The sequence below is a fragment of the Fusarium verticillioides genome, chromosome 9 (genome assembly GCF_000149555.1).
Source record: "Fusarium verticillioides 7600 chromosome 9, whole genome shotgun sequence".
In the NCBI taxonomy this organism is placed as follows: Eukaryota; Fungi; Ascomycota; class Sordariomycetes; order Hypocreales; family Nectriaceae; genus Fusarium; species Fusarium verticillioides.
The window spans coordinates 1,517,263-1,526,700 of NC_031683.1; the positions used below are offsets into that span (position 1 = coordinate 1,517,263).

Below are 9,438 nucleotides of genomic sequence, written 5' to 3' on the forward strand. Positions count from 1 at the left end.
GACAGACTCCACGTGGGAACCTGGATGCCGTCGTTCGCTCGTTGAGGCCCGAGTATCAACTGATCGTCGACCGTTCCGGGTTTTGACGATCGGGAGATCCCCGAGACGGAGCCCGGCATTTGTAAACCGCAGTCCGGGCTTGTGAAATGGCCGAAACGGAACAGGTCTATCAATTCCGGGCTGTTTATGAGCCGGCGGCTTAATGGGCTATTCGATACTTTGTAATTCATGTATAAACCAACACTGTCTGTTCATGCTTGGCTTTACCGGGGAAATCTTTATTCCTTGTTTTATCAAGTACAATCTCATGTGATTCGCTCTGTGGCAGGTAAATGAGTAATTTCGATCTAAGAACTACATACAGCATTAGCAAACTCTTACTTCGGCTTCTTAGTCCACCAACTCGTCTGAGATAACAGTGCTTCTCCCTAGATATCCAGTTTACACGCTCGCCTTCTTCGCTTCCTTCAAATCACTTCGAGTCTGAACCAGCTTCGACATCTCCTTTGCAGTCTCAGATTCAAGCCTAGAAAAGCCCTTGATGACTCCCTCTCGATCACCCATACCCATCTCTTGGCTCATCTTGAATTTTCCTCCCATGTGCGTAATTTCAATTTCAATTCCGATAATACTCTTCTTCAGAAGCTCGATGAACCGATCAGGGGCATCAGACACCTTCCAGTCCACAGGGTTGTCGCCGCCAGTAAAGCCCATGACATTAGTCTCGGCATGGCGGCTGAGGTCAGAAATCTGTTTCGAAAGAAATTGTCCAGCCTCATCGGTCTTGGTATCGTAAAAGATCTTGGCCCGGCCGTAGACTTGTGCTGCGGCGTAATTCCATGTTGGAACAACTTTTCCAGACGTGGGCTTGGTTTCTGTATAGAACTTTGGTGTGACATAGTGTTGAATCGGAGAGTTGAAAATCACAATAACGTCTTGCTCGATTACGTTATTCAGGTTTGGATTTTCGGTGAGATTCTCGATCATGGCTTTGCTCTGAGGGTTGACTCTGGCGAGATGACCCCGTAGCTTTCCCAGCTCCGTCTCGCTTGTCTCATCTTCGATATCCAGAACGAAGGGGATATGGCTGGATTGAAGAAAGGGGAAGTTTGGGGAGGGAATGGCGGTAGTCAGAAGACCCAATGGGTTCTCTCGAATTAGCTTCCTGAGCACTGGAAGCTCGGTTTCGGCGTGAGGTCCCTTGATATACATTTTTGTTGAACTTGGATCTTCAAATATTCAAATATGAGTTGAGGAAGATACTGAGTAGAGAAAAGAATTTCAAAGATCGTGGCGGGTATTTATTTACCGGCAGTGAAGAGTCATCCAAGGACTACATATATAAAAACAGAGCAACGCCCTAGACCAATTATAAGAGCTGTAATAGCAATTCAGGGTACTGACTTGAGTATCTCCTCGGAGCTTTATTTTAGCCAGCGGCATCGAAGTCGATCATATGGAATCATTACAACTTTGTTTACGTTGAACTGCCTTGCTTTGCCCACAATCGTTATAGTCATGTGGGAACTCAGAAGGATGGCGGGTTGCAGTAGATCAGTCTCACAAGCCCATTCCTATTTGGTATAATTTTGACGACTGGCTTGTCTTGGTTTTTGAAGCTGAGTCACAGACCATTAACAAAAGTGATGCTCAGTAGCAGTCGACCGAGCCCAGCCTTTAACAATTCCGTTGCAAGAGTGTCATAAACTGCCGAGACTTGAGAGGCTGCAATGTCGAACCATATTTACAGCTGAACTTTGTAAGCCAATTTTCTGATTGGTTATTGATGCGATCTTGGCTTTGGAATCATTCTTCAAGTTTGCGGGGCTGCGGGGTTGAGAGTTGTCTGAATGGTTCGATGTTTTAAGCTGCATCTTTGGTTTTACGACTCATCTAATCAACTGGATCTTATTGCGTAACTATAAGTGACTTGACTGGAATTATGGCTGATTAAGGAAACAATTAGAAATCATCAATGTTGCCTTTTTGGGAAGCTTATATCTGTCTGAGTAGTACGTGGACTGCAGAGTATAAACTCACAGCTGAAGAACAACTTATGAAAACTTGTTCAGCTTGTGCAGATACAACCGTTCTCCTAACAAGTTTACTCGATCCTTCTTTTTAGGGAGAAGAATAAGGAGACGCTTTTGTGTCTCTAAGACAATAGCAGGCTGGGCTGTCCCGAGGTTTCCGAAGGCTTCAACCACCCCCTTCAAAACATCATTTCAGAGAACTTTGAAAGCTACTGAGAGCTGTACAGTAAAAGAAGACTTGCAGTAACCTCACCTCGATAAGGCTGTAGGTGCATCTAGACAGAAGAAGGCTCAAGATCTTGAATCAAGGCAACCAAAGGAACAAACTAGAGTAAGCTAAGTTTATTGTTGACTATCTCTATTCTAGTCTATAACTAGGGGCCCATCAGCCAAGCATCATGGCAGCTTTCACCTGAAAGAGGTTGGGGCAGCTCTTGTCTGCCAGTACAGGCAACTGAAGCCTTTGATAAACAAATTGCCGGCTTGGGAAGTGCTACTTCAAGGTTGACGCATAGTCCTGATTCTGTCTTGTCCGTGGCCAGCGTTGTATTCGCGCAGACGGCAACAGCATCCGATGTGTGAAGCTTGGAGCTGAGACTTTCTAGGCCTTAGGGAGCAAGAAAACATAAGACCTAAGTTTAGGATAATATAACAAATTCCATAAAAGGTATCTTAAACTTATATTAAATTAATTTATACTAAGTTACCTAAATCTTTTTATTGCTTAGGCTTAAGGTCCTGAGTTTTATTTCCTCCCCTAGCTAGGTGACGAGATTATGTGGCGGCCTCTTTGAGTTAGAATCCTGCAAGGAATTACGGCCTGGGCATCTTTTTCAAGAAGACCATATCGGCAACTCGAAGCACAAAGACAATATTGTGCTTGAATTGTGAGAACAACTAACTATGGCTTGGTACTTATATATTACCTATGACTTGTGTTAACTGGGATTTTCTAAATGGTTCTTGACTTGATATCTCGTGGAAGTATTATAAGATTCGGCAATCAACCTACTAGCATAGGTGAACACATCATGGCTACTACCAGACCAATCCCAAGTTGGATTCTCCAAACTCCTTTGTTTTGCATTATTGTTATTGAATTGATGTGATGTGAACAGAGAAGGGATTGAAGTAATAGATGTACAATTGGTTTCTTAGAGAAGAGCAGGGGCACCACATTACCCGCTCTGTTTACACTAGATTCCTCGACCTCAACTATACGTTCAGCAACTATTTCATCACTAAGTATTGCCACCAACTCTTCAGAGTCATACACAACTCAGATCTAAGTGCTTCGATTCCCCTCGGTGTGGTTAATCAATGTACTAATGTTTGATTAAAACAACCAACTTATACTAAGTATCTCCTACAAGCCTTTGTTGCGCATGCAGTGTTGGTTGACATACTGCACTTTCACTAGAAGTTCTATTATGAAACGATGAGTCTTGGAAGGGCATAGATGGAGTTCTAATTGGCTGTTTTTCGCCCGTTAATTGAAAGTGCAGATCTTACATGTCTTTCTCAACATAGATTCAAACAGAACTCTGGTTGCCACTTCATTGAAAAGATAAGTTACCGTTCGACCTCAGTGTAAACTTATACATCTTGAATGTATTACTTAAAAACCATGGTCAAGCCTGGCCAGAGTTCCAAGCCCGTATTTCAACGTATCAAGTTATGAATTGTGAAGAAGACGGTAAATAGATAAGCTGGAGGCCTGTGAAGTTGTAAACGCCGTATCTATGTCCCCAATACAGTTCACATCCCACTCGGCAAGGGTCTAGATGCGGCAATAAACATAGCAGCTTATGAATAAGGGTCCAAATCTGGATGATTGGATCTTGACAACTCCCTCCGCTAACAAGTATTGGCTGATCGAACGACACACATGCTTGGACAGTCCACATCTGGTCAAATATGGACCGATCAGCTCATAGAGACGGCCTCTTAAGATAAGGATTTCGATAGATATATCCAATAAGGTGCTCGAAAACCCTTATAGCATCGAATTCGGGTACATCGACCCGTCGGTGGTGGCCGCAGGTGTCATTATGGTGGAGCTGTTTCAATCTGACGCCATCGTAGACCCCGTCACATAAGAGGTTATGGAATCAAACCGGTGGGGAAGTGAGCAGGGAACCTTGGAAAAGATCTAAGGAGCCAGCGGGTGATACTGGCAATAGGGTTAGGATATCGACTGGACAAGTTGCCAATTGTCATAGTGGGTCATGATAGACATGAAGACTTATTTCAACTCCGAACAGCAAATTTATATTTCGACCATGTCATGAAGAATGTATATAATCTAAATAGAATAAATGCGTTTACAATTATTCTAATCTCTCAGTCAAAGGTTACAGTTGATCTGATTAGCCGAGATCGGGGTGGGTGCGAAGGCGTGATCATCAACTATCTGTCGCAATATTTCGCCATACTCGATATTAATAATGAAACTCAACTAGCACGCATATACAACGGGTCTAAAACATCTTCGAGGTAACGTTAGTATCGATATAAGAGTTTGGGATTCCTCTCGGATTTCAGCTTCGTTGTTCAAATCAGATAATATCATATAATTAAACGCCAAAATGCCTACAGAATTCATCAGCCTAACTTTCCCTAATCCCTCTACGGAGCTCAACCCCATTCCCGGTGCTGGCATTGATCCCGAGTTCCTTGTCCGGTATGCCCGGAATCTTGATGATTACGAGTTCAACTACACTCTGATCCCCTATCACTCCTCTTCCTTTGACCCTTTCACCATCGGTGCCACTATCCTAGCTGTTACCAAGCAAATCAAGATTGTCATTGCTCTTCGTCCCAATACTCTCTACCCTACCGTTGCTGCCAAGGCTCTCGCTACACTGGATCAGCTTGGCAAGGGCCGAGTTGTTGTCCACTTCATCGCTGGTGGAGATGACACCGAGCAAGCTCGTGAGGGTGACTTCTTGAACAAGTCTGAGCGATATTCTCGTCAGGAGGAGTATATCAAGATTCTTCGAAGGGCATGGGCCTCCCCTGAACCTTTCGACTGGGAGGGCAAGTACTATACTTTCAAGAACTTTTCCAACCAAGTCCGTCCTACAAATGGCCACATCGACGTCTCAGTAGGCGGTTCTTCTGATGATGCCTACCGTATCGGTGGCGCTCTGGCCGATATCTTTGGCCTATGGGGCGAGCCTCTCAAGGAAACCAAGGAGCAGATTGATCGTATCTACGCCGAGGCTGAGAAGGCTGGCCGTAAAGATCGTCCTCGCATCTGGGTTACCTTCCGACCTATCATTGGTGACACAGAGGAGATCGCCTGGGCCAAGGCTCACCGAACCCTAGACCTCCTCAAGGAGAACCGACCCAAGGGCGTTGGTAAGGCTGCACCCAATGACAACCGCCCTCAGAATGTTGGATCCCAGCGTTTGCTTGATATCGCCAAGAAGGGTGAGGTCCAAGATCGTGCTCTCTGGTATCCTACTGTCACAGCCACCAATGCTCGAGGTGCATCTACAGCCCTGGTAGGCTCTCACCAGACTATCATTGATTCTATTCTTGACTATGTCGACCTTGGTGCCGAGCTTATTTCTATCCGTGGATACGATAACCTGAACGATGCCATCGATTATGGTCGATACATCCTGCCTGGCGTACGAGCTGCTCTAAAGGAGCGACAGAATGGCACAAACGGCGCCAATGGAAGAAATGGAACTACTAAAGAAGAAGTTAAGGCGGAGATTAAGGAGGAAGTCAAAGTTGTTCCAGTTGCTGCTTAAGTTTTGGATTGCTGCTTGGGATTAGCCTTGAGTTCATAGTGCCTAGCCTTCAGAATGAAATAATAAGGATTATAAAATTTTGTGTCATTGAAATTTCTCTCATGAAGGCCACTAAATATTGTAAAAGACGTCTCATCGTGCCTATATCAAGTAACAGCGGAAGAGCTTCCTGGCTTCTAGTTCCAGGGTCCCAAACTTGTACTCACGAATATCACGTTTATGTAGTATATACACCGAAAATGAAAAATGATATGATGATTTCAATCGCAAGGAACAAGAGTGTATATATACTTATTCGTCTCGCTATAGCTCACACACGCAGACAACTTCTTGAGGAGATAGTGTCGGGTTCTCGGGAGTGGATTTCCCCGTATCGAAGGATGGTAAACGGGCCCACATCTAATTTCCGCGATAACCTCAAGAGGCCGCCGACTTCCAATCAATTGCCTCAGATCACCAGTAAACCCGTTACAAGGCCGTCTGACACTTTCAACAAGAGTCAAAGGCTCCTTATAAGAGTAAACCTCCCAGAGTTCGGTGGAAACAGCACATTTAGAACATCCACTGTTAGGGAAACCATATCTCATGATGCCAGCGAAAACAGAGTTTCTAAGATACGCGAGTATGTAACCTTACCAGAAGGCACACTGCTACCTCCTCTGATGCTTGATAGGTCCAAATGAGATGCGGACTATTGCCCGCGAGGATGTTGGATACTACAACGCAGTCGTCATTGGTGCAGTCTATGACTTTGCCGATGGAGTCAACGTCAAGTCTCCTTCAACCTATTTCCACGCGTTAAAACGCTGTATTGAAGAACATCCCTTCTTCTGTGTTACCGTTGGAGACAGAAACACCGACAAGGGCTTCTATGAGCGGGTGTCTAGCATCAATGTCGAGGAGCACATCAGCTTTGTTGAGGACAAGAATGTCGAGAGAGACTCACTGGAAGCTATTGCAAGATCTATGGAAACAGAGATAGACCGTCCCTTTGTCGCTGGAATCCCACCATGGAGGATCGTCATTCTTCCTCTCGGCCCGTATCAATGTCATGTTGCATTCTCCTTCTCTCACACCATTGGCGATGGCATCACTGGGGTTGCTTTTCACAAGACGTTTCTCTCAGGACTGAGGGAAACCCCTGCAACAGAAGCATCATCGCTCATTGCTCCAACGGACAAACCTCTTCCTGAACCATTCGACACAACGGAAAGACTGCCAATTTCATGGTCATTTTTACTGGCACCAGTTCTCGCCGAGTACATGCCCTACTTTCTCGTCCGATTATTCGGCCTACGTGTCTCAGCGTCCCATGTCGACGAAGGTACATGGACAGCAGCGCCCATCTTTTTCGACCCCAAGACATATCGCAACAAACTCAAAATTCGACAGGTCGAGGCATCGCAGGTAAACAAGGTTGTTCAGCTTGCGCGGACTCATGATGCGAGGTTGTCAGGAGTCATGCACCAGCTCATCACTCGCGCACTGAGCAAGGTAGTCCAGGACAACAACGTCACCAATTTCGTGGCGCAAACAGCTATAAATATGCGAAGATCAATCGGCATGTCCAATGATGTGGCGAGTGATATTGTATCCGGCTCATACACTATTCATCTTCGTAGCACTGCGACAGGCCCCTTGACTGAACAAGAGTGGGCATCAGCTGCCGAAGCGACAAAGGAGTTCGCCATGACTTCCACCAAACTCGAAGATAACGCCATTGGCCTGCTTCGATATGTCCCGAGTATGAGGAAATGGACTCTTGGTAAGATTGGCAAGAAGCGGGATTCGTCATACGAGTTCAGCAATGTTGGGGTCTTTGATGGCGACAACGCGAATAACGACAAGGTCAAGGTATCGAAAATGACATTTGCGCAGCCTGGTCACGTTGGAGGCTGCCCCATTTGTTTCAATATGGCCTCTGTAAAGAATGGCGATCTGGTGTACACGGTTACGTGGCAGCCCGGAGCATTGGGGCTTGGTGATGAGGCGGCAGAGGAGATGATAGTGGAGGATATATGCGACCAAGTCCAGCGTGGCTTTAACGAGATAGCCTAGACTAAGTTAGTTTCCGTTTGGCGATGATAGCTTAATAATGTTTAATTTTACTTGCTTATTGGTTCGTGTGCTACTCTGCATCTGGTGAGCTTTTCGATATTCTGCCTCATGTTCCATGCACAGAACAAGACCCTGCCGATCAATTGCTACAGAGATTGTGGCTCAGCGTGTCCCAGGTTTGGACTCGGGAAACCCGATAACCCCACAAACGGTGCACAGCATGTCACTCGACGATATTAGTGGTTCAGCCCTGCACCTTTAGCGGTTAGTTTGAGCTTACAGGCTTGTGTCTAGTGTGTGTGCGGCTGTGAACTGCGCCTACCTGGTCCTACTGAGTGGTGAGTGGTCTGTGACATGAAGAAGCCTTGTTGGCTTTTTGTCAGCTAAGGCGGATTCATTGACAAGCTAAGCCAAAGCAGCTTGTCTGCTGTAACGGGAGACTTGAAGCGATCGTTGTAGGTATTTAAAAGGCGGGGGGAGGAGCTGTCGTTTTGAGTTTCTATCCATCATCATCTCGTCTAGTTATCTACTCGTCACTCAACCAATCCTATTGATCGATTTCTCATCTATCTATTCTCTACCTAGTACCTAGAACCTATAACCTACAAAACCGACATGTCCGCCAACGATTATTACGGCAGTGGTAACGGTGGCTACGGCCAGCAGGGTGGTTATCCTCAGCAGCAGAACTTTGGCCAACCTCAAGGCTATCCTCAGCAGGGCGGCTATCCCCAACAAGTATGCTTCTCATCTCAACTCTTCTATACCACCACTCACAAGATTACAGCAGCAGTACTCCCAGCAACAACAACCTCAGGGTTACGGCTACAGCCAACAGCAGCCTCAATACTCCTCCCACTCGCCTCAGCCCAGCTACGGCTCGCAAGCTCCTCCCCAGCAGCAATACGGCCAACAGCCCACCTACGACCAGCGCGGCTCATCGTCCTATCCTCAACAACAATACAACCCTCAGTATGGCGCCCCTGCTTATCCCCAGGGCGGCGCTCCTGGACAATACCCTCCCGGCCAACCCGGCCCGGACGGTGATCGTGGTCTCGGAGCCACTCTCGTCGGTGGAGGCGCCGCTGCTTGGGCTGCGCACACAGCCGGCGGTGGTCTTCTAAGCAGTCTTGGAGCTGCGGCCGCTGGTGCCATTGGTGCCAATGTGCTCGAGAACAAGTTTAAGAAGGGCAAGAAGGATAAGAAACACAAGAAGGATAAGAAGCACAAGAGCCGCGGCATGGACAGTAGCTCCAGCAGCAGCGATTCTGACTAACGATGGTTGTTCATGATGGAATATGGAGATTAGGTGTTATAGCAATTATTTTTTAGATTTATGTTGGGAATACGACGAACACTTGGTAACTTTTAACTTGGTTGCATTTTTATAAGTGACAATAGACGAAAGTATATGCAATACTACACATCATATTCTGAGTTTAGATCCTAAAAATAAGCTTAGATGCCAAGCTTTCAAGCTTCTTGGCTGAAATCATAGCTATTCCCAAATCCTCGGTTCAGGTAACCCTCAAGCACAGCCTCCCTGCTTGCCCAATCCACTGGGACGTCCAACCCCAGCTTTC

The 9,438-nt window shown here is 46.2% G+C and overlaps 4 protein-coding genes across 4 annotated transcripts; 3 read left to right on the plus strand and 1 right to left on the minus strand.

Annotated features, from left to right (window-relative positions):
• Positions 1–217: 217 nt before the first annotated feature.
• On the minus strand, positions 218–1,624 carry FVEG_10401 (transcriptional regulator). The gene has a single exon (XM_018899543.1). The coding sequence runs from the start codon at positions 1,210–1,212 to the stop codon at positions 442–444; it is 771 nt and encodes a 256-aa protein (XP_018757622.1). The 5' UTR covers positions 1,213–1,624; the 3' UTR covers positions 218–441.
• A 2,909-nt stretch (positions 1,625–4,533) lies between these two features.
• FVEG_10400 (alkanesulfonate monooxygenase) lies at positions 4,534–5,884 on the plus strand. Its single transcript, XM_018899542.1, has one exon. It carries the CDS (start codon positions 4,622–4,624, stop codon positions 5,795–5,797), a length of 1,176 nt encoding a protein of 391 aa, XP_018757621.1. The 5' UTR covers positions 4,534–4,621; the 3' UTR covers positions 5,798–5,884.
• Positions 5,885–6,229: 345 nt separating this feature from the next.
• Positions 6,230–7,923, plus strand: FVEG_10399 (hypothetical protein). The gene is made up of 2 exons (XM_018899541.1): positions 6,230–6,419; positions 6,471–7,923. The coding sequence occupies exons 1-2, from the start codon at positions 6,383–6,385 to the stop codon at positions 7,853–7,855; spliced, it is 1,422 nt and encodes a 473-aa protein (XP_018757620.1). The 5' UTR covers positions 6,230–6,382; the 3' UTR covers positions 7,856–7,923.
• A 396-nt stretch (positions 7,924–8,319) lies between these two features.
• FVEG_10398 (hypothetical protein) lies at positions 8,320–9,221 on the plus strand. Its single transcript, XM_018899540.1, has 2 exons — positions 8,320–8,593; positions 8,643–9,221. Exons 1-2 carry the CDS (start codon positions 8,471–8,473, stop codon positions 9,129–9,131), a joined length of 612 nt encoding a protein of 203 aa, XP_018757619.1. The 5' UTR covers positions 8,320–8,470; the 3' UTR covers positions 9,132–9,221.
• Positions 9,222–9,438: the final 217 nt, after the last annotated feature.

Bases quoted from the DNA above. Each gene is read 5' to 3' on its own strand.
- FVEG_10401 (XM_018899543.1), bottom strand. From the start codon at position 1,212: ATGTATATCAAGGGACCTCACGCCGAAACCGAGCTTCCAGTGCTCAGG.
- FVEG_10400 (XM_018899542.1), top strand. From the start codon at position 4,622: ATGCCTACAGAATTCATCAGCCTAACTTTCCCTAATCCCTCTACGGAG.
- FVEG_10399 (XM_018899541.1), top strand. From the start codon at position 6,383: ATGATGCCAGCGAAAACAGAGTTTCTAAGATACGCGA. The intron at 6,420-6,470 runs GTATGTAACCTT...GATGCTTGATAG, and splicing joins AGAGTTTCTAAGATACGCGA to GTCCAAATGAGATGCGGACT.
- FVEG_10398 (XM_018899540.1), top strand. From the start codon at position 8,471: ATGTCCGCCAACGATTATTACGGCAGTGGTAACGGTGGCTACGGCCAG. The intron at 8,594-8,642 runs GTATGCTTCTCA...ACAAGATTACAG, and splicing joins AGGGCGGCTATCCCCAACAA to CAGCAGTACTCCCAGCAACA.